We start from the raw sequence: 19,500 nt of genomic DNA, 5'->3' as shown, positions 1-19,500 counted from the left end.
ATGAACTGTTCAGGCTAAAAATCAATTTGGGGAAATCGGAGCTCCTTCTGCTCAGTCCCATTGTGTCAAAACCCCGTGATGACATGAGATTTCTGGCTTGCATTCTCCCCTTTTCAGGTAAGAGGCGCCTTTCTCCTCACTCACTCACTCACTCCACCATCATCACCTATCTGTACTCCTCTGGCGCCATATAGTTACCACGCCACCCAGCACTTTTTCACCCTTCCTGGCGCCCACCGATGTGCGAGGCATACCTTCTGTTCGCTGCTGTGTTGCGATACCGCTGATGTCTACATCCCGCCTCCACCATGCTCCCTACCTGGCCTACAGTTTATCAATGCACCAGAACCCGCTTCTACATGTCGCCCCAGTCTTGTTGTCTATCGTCTCATCTAAAAGTTTCACCTCTAATACTACACCTCATAGGGGAAATCTCCATACGACTTTTGCTGTGTACGCCACATGGGTCATACCTAACGCCTGTAACATGCTCTCTAAGCAATTCGCTATCTCCATGTAACCCACCCACGAAATCGCCACCAAGGGACTGTAATGGTGCTCCTATAATTGTGCTTCTAACAACTTTCTCCCACGCTCATAGCCTGTATGCACCTGTTTGCAACTCTACAGTATTTGGCCTTGTGACAAGATGCATGATTATTCACCTATATGCTTGTGTCCTCCATGGCCTAAAACCGCCTTCTTGCACCGCCTTTGTTATGAACCATACGGTGCCCGGTTATGATGTTAATATCTACATGCTTACTTTGTCTCCAGCTGTATCCCACCCATTTGAACTGCCACTCTTGTGTGCGTACCTTATCTCCTGTTTTGACACTGCTCAGCCCTGCTCTGTATTTGCTTCTTACCTATGTGTAACATCTCATTGTCTGTCACTTCTGCACTTTATCTAGCGCCGTGATACCTGAGGGTCTGGGCGCTGCTATAAATGCTAAAATAAAATAAGTACACTAATGTGCAATACTATATCACTGTCTCACTTGCTGTACAAGTTTAAGTTTGATATTTCGTGATTGTTCTGTAATTAAGAAAGTCATAAAGAGGAGGGGGAAAAATACTGTTTACATGTTCAGCAGCCCTGGTTCAATATGCTTTTGCCAATTCCAATTGAATCCCTTGAGTGTGATTTTGAGGTTTCCATTTTGAGTCTCTGGACTATTTCATTTCACAAGGTCATCGGGTTATGCATGCAGTCCCGTTCAAATATTCCTATGCAGGCCGTTTATTTTTTATTTTTTTCAAAGTATTAAATTAACCTTCATAGAAAGGATGCTCGTCCTTTTGAGGGCCCTATATAGAGTAGATATACCTTACTAGAAAATATATTCCCAGTGGATTTCAATGTAATGTCTCATGTATGTAGCCCCTGTATTATGAGAAATTTCGACATTCTTTTACCAGGTGGATCAAAGCTGTTTTGTCTTAGCAGAGAAAGGGATTTTGTTTTCCTTATGTTCCAAATGTTCTAGATCTATTGATTTGGTAGAAGTAACTTTTACTGTTACTTGTATTTGGGCGTACTTATCCATATGAGACTTTTGAGTTCACTGCTTAACTATATAACACACACGTACATACAGTAACATGGCTACCTAGTCGTTATCTGGATTCTGTACATTTTATTTATTGCCTGTGAGAAGGGACAGGTGTTTAGAGGGTGCATTTTTTATGTCAGTTATAAATGCCGTTACCTCCTTTTAGGGTTTCAAGAAAGTACTCTTTATTCCTTGTATGTTAGACTCCCAAGGAAGAGATGCATTGTAAAAGCTCTGTTTTTGTTTTCAAAGGAACTGTGTGAATTCGGGGAGTGAAGCCCTTCTCGGAGTTTGAATACCTGTTATTTTAAATTATGGCCAACATCACGACTTTCCCCTTCGCCAAAAAATGGAGTAAGATTAAGTGTTCACCTGCTCCTCTATGCCAGTCTATACTTTTGCCTATGGAGACATTTTGAATGAGTTTCAGCATGGACTCGATTATGCCTCTGTTTCTCCTTTCACTGGCATACTGGTGGCTCATGTTGTGGTGATGCATTCAGGGGCATCAGTATTTTGCTTTTGCCTTCATTACATTTTTTTCCAAGTCTTTATGTATTCTGTACATGAGCAGTAGTTGTGTCTTAAATCTTCTAGGTTGTTTTCCACTAGGGATTCTGTAAACTTACACACTGTTATATGTGGACTCACTAGTGTGATGCATTGTTATCCGTTTGTATCTTTCGGGGTTTTATTTCCAATAGAAGCGGAATTCTTGGTGTCCTCAGTGCTGAACCCTGTAAACTTGCCTGTAGATTGCGCAGGTTTCTCAGCAGGCTCTGAAGAAGATTGTAGGTCAATGCCCAAATATGTCTATCAAAATGCACGCTCTATTGGCATTGTGGCCACATTTTCTTTTTTTATTTGCTCATGGCCAAGAGTACATGGTTAAACTTGTATGCAGCGTATTCACATATTAGTTGGCAGGTTGCACACACAATGGAATCGTCTAACAACTTTTCCCAGTTATTGGAAATTGGACAGAACTGGACATACAAGGTTAACGATTAATGTAACCCTCTTGGTGACTTGAAAACCCTTGGACTACCTGAAACAGTAACTAATATCTTTAATATAACAGTTTAAGAAGCAGTGTCTAGTCCTACCACAAGGTGACTTTATTTTCCACTATTTTGTAGGTGACATTCTAATGCTGGATTCACTGTAACAAACACTTTTGTGTGTGTGTTTATGTATGTGTGTATTATACAACATTATAGTTCATGCTCTATGCTACCTATTTATTGTTTAAATATCCCTAATAATTATGTTGGGTTGTTTTGCTCTGAACGTTTATGGAAAAGAACCACGTAAAGTGTACAACTTTTAACTATTCTGTTTAGTCCAATATGCAACACAAAGGCGTAACCTTTAAACGTAAATCTCCTCCAAACATGTTGTTCCGTGTGCACAATGTTAAATTTGAGGAATTGTAAATTGTATGATTGGCATTGCAGTAATAGTAAATTGTGCTCACTTATCCTGCTTTGGACTAATTTTGCCTTTTGTCATTCTCCATAAGCTTGCTTAAAATGTGTACATTATTGCCGCATTCTCCTTGTATTCATTGCCACACAATTTTGTAAGCCAGTGTGACTGCAAGCACCAACCAAAACTTTACTCTAAGAGTAATCCTTTCTGCAAAGTATTTGAGTCACTTATCCCTTTTCTTTTGTTATTAACCTCTGTCAAACTGTTAATTCTTCAGCCTATCCGTCCTCTGCAGTCTTCTTCGCAGTCTGTTCAGTACTCTGGAGTCTCTTATCCACCCTCGCTCCTGCCAGTTTCACCCACTCAGCAATATACTGTGGTACTATATTTTCTCCTCACCTCCTATATTACTTTTTGTGCATGGGTGAATGTTGTACGGTTGTTTTTTCCGTTTGTTTCTGTGTTTGGTTTATAGCTGTGAACACCATCTAGTTTTGCTTGTAAAAAAAAACATATATTCCTGGGACGATAGAAAGTGGATTGGATGTTTTTACTTGTTAACTCTGCTCTCCTGTAACCAATCTTAGTATATGTTCTCAATAATTGTGTCCTGAAAAATGGCTCTTTGTCCATTGCCTTTTTTTCAGTAAACCTAGAGACCCTGATCTGTGAAACATGTGCTATTTAAGAAATATTACTTGGCAGACCTTTATGCCTACAAATGAACAGCCATCAAGTTTGTTAAATTTCCTGGTTCATAATTTACTTGGTCAGTGTGTATACTGACCTTTTTGATTTGTTTTTTCCGGGTTCCCTTTCCTTTCTTTCAGTAATTAATATGTGGTGTTGAGCTACCCACACAGACCACCTTGTTAGCCTTCCCATTAATGTGGCATAGTTATTTAGTTATTCACAGCCCATTCGGAGACGCATTGAACTGCTGCAATGTAGAAAAACATGTGCAAAACAATTTTCCCCTTTAAAAGAAACCGATTTTTCCTTGATTTTAGTGATGTGCTTACATTTGAAAGCTACAAAAATGCAGAAATAGCAAAATATCAGTTTCCTCAATTTGATTTTTTCAACCAGGGTGATGGAAAATATATTTTCACTAGCAAGTACGCAACAAACTCAGCTTTGACTCTACCGGGCTTGACCTCTCCAGTCAATGTACACAAAATTACAAACCAGGATTCAGATACACAAAGTACTGTGATTTATTTCATTTTGCAATTGCGGTCCTCACCTCAAGGAAGCCCTGTGAATCAGAAGACCCGACCCAAATAGACACTGAAGTTGAGGCACCTAGGAAGCTCAATTCGCCAACGAATAAAAGGCCTAAAATGAAAATTTCTACAAAGAGAAAACAGACGCATAATTGCCCACTTCATACTTCCCTAAGAAAATAATACCAATCGTCTCTACTCTGAAGGACTCGACTATACTACCTCCAACAGGTAATGCACAAGTCTATCCTGCCACCTTGGGCACTTCAGCAGCGACATCATCCACGAGTATCCGATCGACTGTAACTGTTCCCAATACATTAGCTGATAGCACGCTACGCCAAGCCACCTTGCAGGGTCCTCTTGAGAGATGGCTTAATGCGGGCCTGTTGAGCAAAACACTTGGTAAAACTGTGGACTCAAATTTTTGGGTCCCAAATGAGTGTCACATGCCTGTAATATGTTCTACTTCTATTGCTAGGAATTTGTCAGTGTTGAACAGGCGGGGTGTGTCTAATAACTAACTTGTCTCGCACCAACCACCGTCCAACCCAAATAACCCAAGCTGCCTCTACTACTCAAAAAAATCCAAAATAGCATAGACGCTTTGAGTTCTATTGTGCATAAAATGCTGCAATTGGGAAAGCAGTTAAATTGGAAGAGCTTCTTCCCCATTTACCAGCCCCTTAAATAGGAGCGATTTGCTTAATATATTGCACCGAATTCCATATTTCAGAAATATCAATAACAATAAGCAGGAAATCACCCAGAATTGTGCTACCTAAAATCAAAAGTTCCTCGAATTAGGCCATTATTGAATTTGTTGCATCTGCAATCCAGGCCCAATAATACTTATAACAGTCAGAGCTTCAGAGAATGGGTTATTTACTAACGATATGTAGGAAGAAAGCAGTTGAACAGTCGTCAAATGACTGGGCCCATCCTTCTAATTCTATCTCTGACTACGATGGCATGCTTGGCATGCCATGTACAGAAGAATGATTCCAGACTGCAAACGACGAAATTAACCAAAAAAGGATTAGTGCCCATGCTGCTTCTGGCAATTGGGCCCCGTCGCAAGTATGAATTTTTGAGACATATACCAAACTGAACTGGGCCTCTTGGAACATGCAGCGTTTTAACTCTTTCTTAAAAAACCCACTGCGCCAGTGTTTATTGATGTCATATTATATATTTGTAACGGGAAACCTGGTTAGTGGAAGACTTCCTCTTTGATGGTTACAGTATTACTTGATCTCGAGCTGAACACAGTGGTACAGGGAGTCCAACAGGCGGGTTGGCTATAGAGGTGCAAACCCAATACTGTTTGACCCCTTTCTTAGTTGGTTCTCCCTCCACATATGTCCTTTCAGCAACCTTATTTGATAAGGCTTACTTCCATGCAACAATTTTGATTATTAATATATATATAATTCCCCCTTGGGAAAACACAGCAAAATTGTATGTGAGAAAGTTGTGGGGATACTGCAATACTGGAATAAGAAAACCCCTTGTGGGTGGGTTGTGATTGGCGGGGATTTTAACAACTGTATCTACCCTGAAAATGTACCGAGACCTTCTCCTGCCTTAGACTCTTTGGGAGAGCCACTATCTGAGAAAGTTAATTATTGGAGGAAATGTCTAGAAATCTCAAATTTGAGCTTTTTAAAGCTGGGGAAAACTTGGACTAATTGGAGGTCAGCCAAATGTATCGACTATGTATTTTAGTTCGGAGTTCTGGTCCTAATTATCCCCTATAGTCCTAGTCCAAACTGGCCTTACTGACCACTTAACACTAACATGGTCGCTCGCAATAACACATAAAAATAGATCAATTGTAAGAAAGCAGTGTCCCAAAGTGGTGTCCAACCCACAAGGAAATCGCAGTCTGGTCAGAGCCAAACATTATGAAACTTGATGTTTCTTGCTAAAGACCCGGCCTGGCTGGAATGCAAATTGTTAAATCATAGAAGCCACATAGGTGTGGCTTTACCTGCACTTCTTGACCAACTAAAATTATCCTGATGTTCAAAGGCGTGTGACACTTTACCACGTAACCCTTTCGACTTGGCTATCTTTCATAGGAAGAAAACTTACCAACCTGTTCAGGCAATTATTATGAAGGCCCCTGATTTATTGTTACCGGCGCATACAACATTATTGGCTTCCTTCACCACTAAATATAAAAATTGGGTTTGCTCACATCGAAACTCCATGCATAGTGCCAGGTGGCAACATAAGTTTGGCCTAGTAAACACTACAGACAACAGAAGGTTTTGGTCCTTCTTTAGGTCGTAACTGGCTGGTAGTACGATGTATAAGCTGAACCCCATTTCGGAGCCTGGTTGGACCCGACATATAGATTCCCTCTACTTTAAGCCTGCACTTATGCAAAATAGAATACTTCCCAACTTAAAAGACCCAGAATACCGGAGGGCTTTGAAGCAGCGGAAATAGAAATGGTTATTAAGAAGTCTAAAAGTTCAAGGGCCCCTGGCTCTGACGCCATGCCAAATATAGTATACAAGGCTAATTCAACCCTTTGGGCTGGAATTCTGGCAGCTTGGTTCGCAAAGATACTCAAGACAGTCATAATACCTGACATTTGAAGGGAATTCCATATTGGTCTCTAGCTATAAAAAAAGATGTGGCCTCGTATCCCTCCAACTACAGATTGGCCGTCCTGGATTCTAGTGCCAAGATCTTCGCCACACTTATGACAAAAGTGAACAAATTGGCAGAGGATAGTGGTTAAGTAAATTTCAAAAAGGGTTTTGTAAAGCCCATAGTACAACTGACAATAACGCGGAGCATTGCACTTTCTGATGGCTGACACTATAACCCGTAAGAGTAAACTATACTTATGTTTCGGTGACTACGATACAGTTTGTCATCCAACCCTCTGGAGTAAGCTTTCGAAATGAGGACTGGACCCCAACGTTCTCTATTACATCAAAGCTTTGTGCAGCAACACATCTGTCTCTGTGCGAATCACACAGGAAGGTTGCTTAACAGATGGAAAAGACACTAATATGGGACTGAAGCAGGGGTGCGTTTGTTTCAGATTTCATCAATTATTTGAATAGGGTGGGCAACTTCCCGCCCATCATCGGAACAGTGGCAGTACCTTGTCTAATGTATGCTGATGACAGTCCTTTTGGACCACACACCCATTGGACTACATCGCTCTATAGACCCTCTTTCCTCTTAAACCAGGTTAAATAATCTGGGTGTAAATATTGCAAAGACTAAGGTGATGATACTTCGCTGTACGACCAGACAATGCTGCTCGTTTGTATGGAGATTAAATGGAGGGAAATTGGAGTTGGTTGACTGCTATGTATACTGGGTTTCTTGCTCTGTTCACGCCCCAGCCAACTGTTATATGGGGATTTTATACTGCATCGAGTACTTAAGAAGTGGCATATGATAAAGCGCTTCTCCATCAGTTTAGGTGGGAATAATATATAAGCCACAATAGAAATCTACCTGACTAGTATTATTCTGGCCATTACTTTCGGCCTTGAACTATCATCAGCAGTACACATTGATTGGCTGGATCGTTTGGAGGACCAGACACGTAGGTCCATCCTAAATGTGCCCAGAACAACTCCAGTAGAGGCACTACGCTGTGAGCTAGGTGTCCCTTCCTTGCAGGCACACTGGCTACTTAAACACTGTAAATTATACTTTCTATTGGGACTGCGAAAGCCTGACGATAATAAGCTGCAGCGCTTAATTGCTAAGAAGCTAGACTGTGAGTACCCCAATAACTTTTTGCGGGACTTGGTGAACATAGCACTTGCCCATTGTATGAATATCGATCTCTCCATGGATAGCATACTTGTGATGCCCGATTATTGGAACCAAATCCAGAAGAAAACATGGAGGTGGGACAGATGGATAACCATTCAAGAATTACACAATAAGAAATGGTACTGTGAATATAGCCACCAGGGATTCCTTATTCTGGGGCCTTGTACATACTTATTCAAAGTATTTAATGAGCGGATGAGTGAATTTATAATCTACCTGAGTTTTGACATTCTTCCAACATACGAATACACAGGGTGCTGGACTGGTGTCCAACTAGAGGACAGATTATGCAGGCTTTGCTCTGGGGTCGTGGAATCCAGCAGACAATCTTATTAACACAATGCCCGGTACTGAAATTGTATTTTCAAAAGGCCTATTCTACTTTTGTGGCGGACATCCTAAATGTCCACGAGGACCAGTTTTGGGAGCACCGTATACAGCGCCTCTTCACTTGGCATTACAGGGGCCAGCTTTTATATCTGGAAGGAGGCTGTCAAACTTTTATTACTTGCTTAGATTTGTTCAATACGAGCCAACTACAGCTCCACTGATGGGAAGTATGGCACATCGTCCGTGTCATTTTGAGAGTTGGCCCCTACGCTGGCAGAGGGGGATGTGGAGAGTGTGCTATTAGTCTCGATATTATTGAATTAAGTGTGATATAGTCTATAGTTTTAATATGTTGAAGTGGAAGAAGTACTCGAGATTTAAAGATCAAGTAATATCAATATATTTTAAATTAGAACAATAGTAGTCCCAGTAAACTAAGAGATGAGTCATTGATAACTAAATGTTTTAACCATTTTTAACTTGCTCTACTGTTTGTAAATTGCTTATTGTATAATGTCTTTTACTTGATGCTAAAAATATTTGTGAGGAATGTTGTGTTTTTCTTTATTGTATTTTCTTTATATGATAAAACTGTGCCTAAATTCCGTACTAGATGCACAATAGAAAAAGAAAAAAAAAATGTATATATGGTCTTGAACACGCAGGATTACAAGAGAGAAACAATACGCCAATTTAAAGAAATCAATAACTGAGAGATTACTTGTTAATCCATACAAGTCATACAAAACAGAATATGATCAAAAACTTTCAACATGGCATGAAATGGGTCTATTAACTGTACAAGAGAAGGCTTTTTTAACAAAGGATTTTCCAATCTTGCCAATTATACATTTCCTACCTAAGATCCACAAATGTAAGAGAAAACCGCCGGGTAGGCCAATAGTTGCATCAATTGATTCTCTGCTAGAAAACGCATCAAAATATCTGGACCATTTTTTGTTTCCGTTTGTTCAGACCTTACCATCCTACATTAAGGACACATCAGACTTTCTTCAACAAATCGACCAAATACCATGGATGCCAGGGTATCTACTAATGACATAGGACGTTGTCTCTTTATATACATGCATTAAACATCAGGAAGGCATGGAAGTGATTAAGAGATATCTATCCACCAGGTCATTAAGCTTCAGAGACTACTCGCAAATGTTATTAGACATGCTTCTCTTCTGCCTTACACACAATGCTTTTATGTTTGACGGCCACCATTATAGGCAACTGTGTGGAACGGCTATGGGTACGACAGTAGCACCCACATATGCAAACCTCTTTATGGGAGCTTGGGAAGCTAAACTGTTTTCAGAAGAAACCCTACTTATACATACCAACAAGGTGGCTCTATGGCATCGTTACATAGACGATTTGTTCATAGTGTGGGAGGGCAATGAACAAGAATGGATGTCTTTTTTCAATATCTTGAATGTACAGGATACTAATCTTAAATTCACCGAACAACATGACTCAATAGAGGTGGTATTCTTGGATATTAAGATCAAGATCAGAAATGAGGTAATAACAGAAACCTATCGAAAACCAACATGTATAAACTCATTGCTCCACGCGGAGAGTGCACACCCGAAATGTCTAAGGAACAGTATACCATATGGTGAATTTTTAAGAATGAAAAGAAATTGTAGCGAAAACAAAACATTTGATGAGAATGCCAAAATAACAGCGACCAGTTTCATGGCAAGGGGCTACAAAAAGTCAACAATCAATAGTGCATTCAATCAATGCGCCAAACAAACTCGAGCAGATATTTTCAGAAAAAAACAAAGAGAAAGGTGAACAGAAATCACAGGAAACTAAATCTGAAAGTATACGCTTTATCACAACCTATAATAATGGGGCAAAAGACATCCAGAAAATTTTGGCCAAACGATGGTTGCTGCTACAAGGAGATCCAGATATTAAAGGATGTATTCAAAAGAATGCTAGTGTAACATTTAGCAAAGCAAAGTCATTACAATCTGTGCTATCACCAAGTCTCTTCATAACCTCGACACAGTCAACAAGTCAATGTTGCGCTCACCTGGCTCCCACAGGGGCGTCGATCTGAACTGGACAGCTGCGGTCTCCAGCAATGTGACGCGTAGTGCCGAGATGACAGACTGGACTGGCCCACCTAGCTTTGTTTGCTTGGCCCATAGGAGTATTCGTCTGCAAATGGAGAAAGGGAATTAACCACCCGTGGAGTTGAGTGTTAACCCCCACCCCCGCTGTTCTCCCCACTAATCACCTTTAATGTCCCCTCTTATAGTCTCACCTGATGGTTTGGAAAGATGAGCTCTCCATCCTGCATTGAGCGCAGGGGCGCGTAGATAACCAGTTGCTTCACTGGTTCAAAGGAATTGGTGAGTTCCAGAACAATATTGCCTCTGAGATTTCCGGCAAGACGCCGTAAGTATATAGTTCGTAAGAGTTCAAATGTCTGATTTTCACTCTTGTCCGATTCCTTGTAGGTTGCAACTTGACCCTAGCGAAGAGTTCCTCGTGGCAACCGGTAACATTCAGGTAAGGATTTGTATTATCCAACACAGTTAGATAAAATAATCTCAGTATGTAACCTGTTGCTTTCTCCCTTATTTAGGTGCTGAGAGAAATTATGAAGTCTCGGGAATAATGCCTCCGGCGGTAAAATTAGGTAAGTCTATTGTGGTGAGAAGGATTCCCCTTGTTTGTCCCTTTGTTTCACCTTGCTGTCCTTTTGTGCCCCTTAGGGGCCGGGGTGCGGCGAAGATGCGGTGGAGGCTGCGCCGACCCGTGAAGAGGTATAGTATCCCCGGCGGTAAAATCAGGTAAGTCTGTGGGGGGTAACTAATATTGCATCTGTTTATTCCCTTGGCTCACCTTGCTGTTCTTGTGTTCCCCTTAGGTGCCGGAGTGCGGCGGGAACATGCAGAAGGATGCGGTGGATAGTGAAGATGCTGCGAAGGCTGGTGAGTTCAGCGCGGCGCTGCAGCAGGCGAGGCGACGCACATAAAATAACTTCTTTCTTCCAGCTCGAAGGCGCGGTGGATCGGGAATTCAGGTAAGGATTGAAGGTATTGCTCTTTTTCTAACCTTTTCTCCTTCTTTCTCCCTCTTTCTAGGAGCTCCAGACTCGAGGCGGGCGTGGCAGAAGACTGGATGCAGACTTGCAGGCACGGTGAGCGTTACGCTGCTGGATGCAGAATAACGCGAAGCATGTGCTGCTCTTTGGGCGTGGTTTAAATAGCCCCCAAAGTAGTCCCAGGTAAGTATTCCTCCTCGACCCCAACCGAGTAAAAAATAGTCCCTAGGTAAAGTAGTCCCTTCCAAGCCTCTTTTGGCTTGGAGCTCTTGCAGCATGGTCTGCATCAGGTAAGTTTGCAGCATGGTCTGCATCAGGTAAGTTTTAATCTATGAGCCTTGCGCCTATGGCGCCAGGACTGACTCTCCATATGAGCCTGGCGCCATAGATGCCAGGACTGCACCCAAATAGCCCCTAGCAGGGGTTGTTGGGCTTGCTTGGAATAACTTAATGTCTGCTTCCGGGGTTGCTGGACTTGATCTGGATCCCCGGGGGTAGGCATCAAGACAGTCAATGGTTAACAAACAATCAGGGTGGTTTTTATAAATGCACAAAATGCAAGGCCTGCAACCATGGGGTATCCCTTAAAAACTATATACATCCCAGAACCCAGAGGAAATTGACTATTACTAAACACATCACCTGTGCAACAACTTACGTGATTTATGTAATTACATGCGACTGTAACCTCTGGTATGTAGGTAGTACAAAGTTAGAAGTGAAACTACGAATATTACAACATCTTCGAGCCATCAAAAACAAAGACCCTACCTACCCACTGGCCAAACATTTTGAAGACCAGCATAATGGAGATATATCTTCTTTTAAATATTTTGGCATAGATAAAATTCTACCACACCCGAGAGGAGGCAATCGAGAACTAAAACTGAGACAAACTGAATGCAAATATATCATTGACTATCATACTAAAAACCCGGGTGGTCACAATAAGGACGAGGAACTTTACACCTCTGTGGGAAATTAGACTTTTGTTTGACATGACGGGTGCAAGTTGGATACTGTGTCTTGAAAATGTGAAATTACAATACTATTGCTCAGTCTTTTGTTACTTTTTAACACACTTTTTTCATATGATATTTTTACATCTTTTTTGTTATGTAGGGAGCTTTTTAAACCTGTATGCACTTTATTTGTTACAGGCTTTTTCAACACTTTATATACTTGGAAAACATGCTTATTCCCTTCTTACTTACCTTGCAATTAACATTCTATATATCTGTAAATCAAAAATACTTTGGATAATCAAATGGTTTTATATATTGTGAGCATTAGGCATCGTATTCTGCCAATTGGTTTTATAACAACATCGATAAATTTCCAATACTGTTGGATAACTTCTGCTATAGTGCACTATGCACTTTATTCTAAACATTAGACGTTTTAGCAACATGGGAAATGTAATACTTTGGCATTTGGTTTTTTAAGTTAGCCATATTGTTGGATAATAGCTGCGGCGATGCACTAAGCACTTTACTCAAGGCACTAGACACTTTGGTAATGTGGGAAGTGCAATAAGACGCACTATGCACTTTATTCAAAGTATTAGACATAATATTAGTAATATAGATACCATCATCAATATTGTAATCAATACTGTGGGATAATTGCAGCGACGATGCACTAAGCACTTTACCTTAAGCACTAGACACTTTAGTAATGTGAGAAGTGCACAAGACACACTATGCATTTCACTCAAAGCATTAGATACCTTAACATTATGAGAAATGTAATACATGCATGACATAGATATTAATACAGATCAATGCATATCACTTTGGGCATTTCCATATGACAAGGAGTAATGAATTTATGTATGTATAAAAGTAAATAAGAAGCCAAATTCGCCAATAAAAAACTCTCCCAAAAAACCTCCCAAAAATTGATATTAGAAAGTAAGTTAGTACCGAGATGCAATTGTTATGTTTTTTATGAATGGCAAGCATTATGCACCTTATAGTAATAACCAGTACTTTGGGAATGTGAATGAATCATTAACATTGTTGATGGTTAGCCGTGAATTTATGAGCATTATGCACCGTATACAAAGTACAAGACAATTAGAATCTGCCAATACTTATCAATGCATTCGACTATTCCAAGATGGCACTCAGAAAAATAGCAACTGTAAAGAAGGATTCTGCTTAATGGAAAGGAAAGAAGGACTATTACATTTTGTAAAGTGGTTAAAAAGAGAAGCCTGTTGTCTATGTCTACAATCTGACGAAGCCCGTAAGGGTGAAACGCGTTGTTTTGTTTTCTCCTGAGCCACTTGTCCACTGTATGTGCTAAAATAAAGGACGTCTGATGGAGATCCTTTAGTTCGTATCCGGGTGACTTTTTTCATTGAGGAGAGTGCCGTCCAGAAAGCTGCAATTTGCTTTCATCTTTTTTCTTTGTTTTTACATAAATATATATATATGTTTGTTTTCTACACATTTTAGAGCGCATCTTCTTTTCTCCATTCCTTTTGGAATCTGCAAAAATAGTGCATAATGTATGTGTTTACATTATTTTGGGCCTGGGCCCAAAACCTTACGTAAAGTGGCCCCAGTTGTCTTTTTGTCCTATTTCCCTCAAATGCAGTCCTCTTAATAAGTCTGAGTCTACCTTTCCTTGGGGAGCCGTAATCTTCGCTATAGCTGTTCCTTCCACAGTTGGCCATTTGCTAGAGGATTCTTTCCCACACCTTAGTACTGTGAGGGTCCTTACATTTCCAGCTTGTCAAATTTGTTTTACAGGCTGCAAACAGCATGATGTGGTGAAGTCTCAATACGGCTATTCCCTCATGTCGTTTTTTGATGTCCTGCCCGAACAGCATTGGTGTCGGTGCCTTTTGGGTGGTGCACGCCTGGATTGCAGCAATTGTTATGTTAACACATTTATAACGCTCCAAAGCCCGAAGGCATCCAGGCACCCAATTCTGGTAAGGTCCACCATCCAGAAGGGTTGTATTAGTTTACAGATCCATATCAAATGACCCAGTGTACCCATTTAACCATAGTCTCTCCAGTAGTTGGGGTTGTTTGCTATTTTCATTTGAAATATTCTAGCCGGTGTATAGTACATACATTGGATTATTTGTATTGGATTTCACTGTAACTCCTCCATCCCATCCCCTTTCCTCCCAGACGAAGACGGTATCAGAACCTTTCAGCAAAAAACATGAGCCTCCCTTTTAAATGTATGCCAGGCGCCCCCGCGGGGCATGTGCGCTACATAGCCTTGCCCTCCACCCAGGGACGTCATTTCACCAAAATGCCTGGGGTAGCAGAAGTGACATCACACAACCCTTGACCCCTTGATGACATCACCGGAAGTGATGTCATTTGACCTCGCCCCGAAGTGATATCGCGGGTAGCGATGGAACATGACATTTCACCAGTTGACAAAACGGAAAGTGGCATCACATGGCATTGTACACTACGAACAATATAGTTACGATATCACTGTGATGTACATTTCATACAAGAATGGATCGCCATATGTATCATTAAGATCAGTGTGTATAGGCCCATATTACCAAATTACTGTGTATGCAAGCAGACGTCCATGACCAAATGATAATGATGTGTTATTATATAGCACTTATGCTTAAGCGCTTTATATAGAAAAAATATACATCCAATATCACCCAACTTGTGTTCGGTACTCATTTATGGACCTCAGAAGGATGAAAGGCTGAGTGAGGCATTTAAGAACAGACTAATCAGTGACTCACCCCCTGAAGTGTGCCTGAAATAACCATTTAATGAGCCTAAAGAATTATTGTATAGAATTCCAGAAAGACACATTGTTTGGTATTCCTATTCTTTTTTTATTTAGGGTCAGTGCTGAAAGTGTTAGACTTGTGGCACTCCTGTGCTTATTTTTCTTCTTTTTTTAAGGGGCCTGAACAAGAAAGCCACCCACCCCAGAATTAACGAGCCACAGCCCAGGAGCTTGCATTACAAAAAAAAATAATTATTATTTTTTGGGGGGGGGGGTTTAGAGGTTGCAAGGGAGACCACAGATGTTGCAAGGGAGACCCCAGAGGTCGCAGTTGCGACCTCTGGTGACCCCTAAATGACGTCCCTGCCTCCACCACCTCAGCCCAGGCCCTTTTTCTGCATGGGTGGGAACGGAACCAACTGCGTTGGCCGAGAAATTTATCTCATACTGTGCAGGCGCTCCCCTTCTTTACTTTAGTTTCTTATTTCTTCATTCTTACCGGCCTCCGGTTCCTCACTTCCCTGGCGCATGTTGGTCGCGAGAGGTTTCATTCCCTGTGTCTCATGCGACTGTGCTTTCCCGACCTTCGATCCACACACACTCTGTCTGGAGTGCCTGGGATTCAAGCACCAGTGAGACACATGCGTGGCCTGTAGCCTGCTGACACCAAGGACCCTGAAGAACCGACTTTCACAGTGGTGAGAAATCCTCAGTAGGTCACTGCCTCATCACATCAAGGATTTCATCACGAGAACCAAACATCAGGACAATGTTAGTCCCTTATTCAATGCACCACCCCAACAGGGAGATTCCTTCTTGGGAGTCCTTTGGGAGGGGCCAAACAGGCCCTTCTACAGGTGTCCAGCCTGCGGCTGAATCGGCTACCGGTGCATGTGCCGCAGGATCCAAGGGCACTATCGGGCCTGTCACTGACGGGCACATAAGCTCTACCACCACACCTGTGTGTGAGGGGTCTTCGTGCCCTGAGACCGTACCCAAGTCCGAGGAGGCACCTTCACGCAGTATGAGCAAGGCTCCCCGCAACCAAGCTGAGGGATCACGTTTTCCCGGAAAGTTTTCTGTGGCCTGCTCCAGCCGAGAGTACTCGCAGACGGCAGGCTCAAGGTACACTGTGCCATACATTGCTTTTCTGCACATACCCAAGGCACTGCAGCAAGTCAACAAAATGGCTGCCAGCCATGCAGCAGGCAGCACTGGGCCGGAGAACTCCAGGATGGTACTGGGGCACGTCCCAACCAGTGAGAGACAGGGGGAACACCCACGCACCTCATAGGCGTCCTCACCTTCGTAGTGCACAGTGCAGGTGAACAGTTTACCGCCTCCTCCTTGGCAGGGGGGGGCAGGACCCTTACACGGACTGGACTCTGCATTACCCCATACCCTTATCAGGGGCACCCCCCCATTCACACCTCGGCTGCAGGGACAGCAGCGCAAAGGCTTGGGGCTTACCAGGATTCACCATACCCTCAACGTCAAGCCTCTAGACCACAGCCCTTCCAAGCAGCCTGCAAGGAGAGCTTCTTTAATACGTTAATGCAGCTCATGAAGTCGTCGCCCAGCCTCCACAGGGGCCCATTCCGGTTCCTCCCCGGCAGTGCCGCCTATTATTAGTGGCGGGGTGGTGCGTCCTGTACCTACTCGACTCTTGCTGCTCCCCTCAACCCCCCACCTCTTCTTCACCTACCACCTCAGGCAACACCAACTCCCCCTGTGCTCCCAGTGGCACGTCCAAGGCCGCAGGGCCAAGCGCCTGCGGACCAGCAAGTCGATGTGACACCTCAAAAGGACCCCAAAAGGGGAACCGATACCGAGGTGTCATGGCTGTCGTGAAGAATCTGTGGCAGAAACTGCAGAAATTGCTTTCAAATGGCCAGGCCAACAAGTGGCTGGACACACGCAGCTGGAAACTGGAGGAAGGCAACTTGTTTCTGACTGCTCTCCCACAGCTGCATTCCTCTGTGGTGGCAGCTACATTTATTTATTTATTTATTTAGTATTTGCAGAGCGCACTACAGCCCACAGGCAACGAGGCGCTATAAGGAAATTTTATGAAGGCTTGCTTGCGGGTTACAATAAGCGGCCCAAGAAGGTATGCTTAAATACATTCACTTAGATACATTTGCTTCATATCCAGATGATACACAGTGATAGTTACAATTGATTACTCCTACTCTTGTCTAGGTAGCAGATGGCAAAACGGATAATATCATATACATGGTGATACAATAGTAGTGCAGACCTAGTATGGAGAGCTCTTTAGACGAAGAGCTGGGTTTTTAAGGCCTTGCGGAAGGCTGTGTGTGAGTCGATTGATCTAATCTGAGCTGGGAGGTTGTTCCATAAGGTTGCCGCCATAGTGGGGAAGCTGGTGCCTCCTGCATGCACTCTGCGCATGTGCGGGACAGAGATGCGGTTGGCATAGGCTGGCAACTGTTGTTTGTTGATCCTATAGGATGTCAGATAGGAGGGGGGGGCTGATCATGAAGACACTTATGTGGAAGTGCCAAAGTTTTGAAGACCACCCTTTCCTTGATGGGGAGCCAGTGTACCTACCTCCTGATCCCCGAGATGTGTTCCTTGCGCGAGATTCCTGTAACAGCTCTTAAGGCATTATTTTGGGTAATCTGGAGTTTGGCAAGGTTTTTTTGGGAGGTACCAATGAACAGGGCATTGCAATAGTCCATTCTGGAACCGATGATGGCTCTGGCTATTGAGATGCAGTTTTGCCGTGATAGGAAGGGCCTGATAGCATTGATGAGTTTGGAGTGATATGCTGCGGAGGAGACGATGGCATTGACCTGTCTGTCCATGGTGAGGCTGGGTTCGAGATACACACCCAGTGTTTTGATCGTTTGAGAGACTCTGATGGGAATATTATCCACGGTGAAAGATTGGTACTTTATATCAAGTTTGCCCAATGTCGAAGGTGAGCCGACAAGCAGGAGTTTGGTCTTATCACTATTTAGATGGCCAATTCTCAGCCATCCATGATTGAATGGTGGCGTAGATGCTGTTGAGTGTGTCCAGGTCCGTAGTGTAATCAGCTGACAGGGGGATGAGAACCTGTGTCCTCTGCATAATTTGTATATGAGATGCCCAGAGAGTCAAGTATCCTGAAAAGAACTCTCGTAAAGAGGTTGTAAAGTGTGGGGGCTATGCAGGAGACCTGTGGGACTCCGCATAGGGCTGGGTGTAGCGTTGGCAGAATCTGAGAAGACCTTCATTACCCTCTCTTAAAGGAATGAGGAGATCCAGTCACACGATTTGGTTGAGAAGTGGGCTGAGGCTGTGAGATGGTGGCATAGAGTTTTATGCTCAACCAAATCGAAAGCCGCCGAGAGGTCTAGAAGCAGGAGGAGAGCTGGTTTGCCTGCGTCTCTTAGGTCATCTATTTGATTTTTTAGGTCGCGTAGAGCCGTCTCGTTGCCATGTCGAGGGCGGAAGCCAGACTGGCGTAGCCCCAGGAGGTTGTTGTCTTCAATACATTTTTTAACCTGCAGGTAGGCTGCTTTGTCCAGAATCTTTAACAGAAGGGGGACGGTTGTGATGGGACGGTAGTTCCCTGGGATTGAAGGGTCGGGAGACGTTTTTTTTTAGGGGAGGTTTGAGCCAAGCTTCTTTTAGGGACGTCGGTACATGCAACGATTGAAATGATTAGTTGATGAAGGCCGTAATGATGGGAGCCAAGGCAGGTGCGCAGTCTCTGATAATGTGGAAGGGGCAAGTATCTCCCTTGCAGTTGGATGGCTTAATGGATTTTATGAGTGCAATGACCTCAGGTTCAGTCATGTTGGAGAATTCAAATTTTGGTATTTGATTGGGAGCGTCTGGTGGTGGGGCTGGAGGTGCTGCTGTGCGATCTAGAGGAGCCAATAGTGCTTTTTGGTGGGCTAAAATTTTAGAGTGCAGGGTATCTAGTTTGTGTAGCATGGCTGCTTGAGTTTGGTTGCACCAGGGCTCATCCTTGTTAAGGGTGGATGGTGGATCGGAAGGTGACTCCAGTTCCCTGAATATGGCGAAGATTTCCTTGGTACCTGATTTAGCGTCCAAATCCTTGTGTTTTAGGAGTCTGCCTTAGCCTGTGTGGTGGCTATTTTATAGTCTCTGGATATGGACTTGAAGGCCATTTTGTTGGACTCAATGGGGTACTTTTTCCATGTGGCCAGTAGCGCTCTCTTTTTAGCGCTGAGATCAGCAAGTTCTTGTGAAAACCAGGCATTGCAATGCTTAGTTTTTTTGCTTTTTTTGTGGTGAGGGGTGCAATGGCATCTACCTCTGTGGTCATCACTTGGCTGAATGTGTTAGCTAGGAAGGTGGG

The 19,500-nt window shown here is 42.9% G+C and overlaps 1 protein-coding gene across 10 annotated transcripts in view; it reads left to right on the top strand.

Annotated features, from left to right (window-relative positions):
• R3HDM1 (R3H domain containing 1) overlaps positions 1 to 19,500 on the top strand; it is a 1,943,510-nt gene that overhangs the window by 1,185,255 nt on the left and 738,755 nt on the right. For 7 of the 10 annotated variants that reach the window (XM_069616544.1, XM_069616545.1, XM_069616542.1 and 4 more), the window contains one exon: positions 3,265 to 3,366. The exons of the other annotated variants lie outside the window; for them this stretch is intronic. In XM_069616544.1, coding sequence (XP_069472645.1) covers positions 3,265 to 3,366 — 102 coding nt within the window. The remainder of the gene's footprint in view (positions 1 to 3,264; positions 3,367 to 19,500) is intronic. 10 annotated transcript variants of the gene reach the window in all.

The sequence above is a fragment of the Ambystoma mexicanum genome, chromosome 9 (genome assembly GCF_040938575.1).
Source record: "Ambystoma mexicanum isolate Mex_15411 chromosome 9, UKY_AmexF1_1, whole genome shotgun sequence".
NCBI classification, from domain to species: domain Eukaryota; kingdom Metazoa; phylum Chordata; class Amphibia; order Caudata; family Ambystomatidae; genus Ambystoma; species Ambystoma mexicanum.
This window is presented reverse-complemented; position numbering and strand designations above follow the sequence as displayed.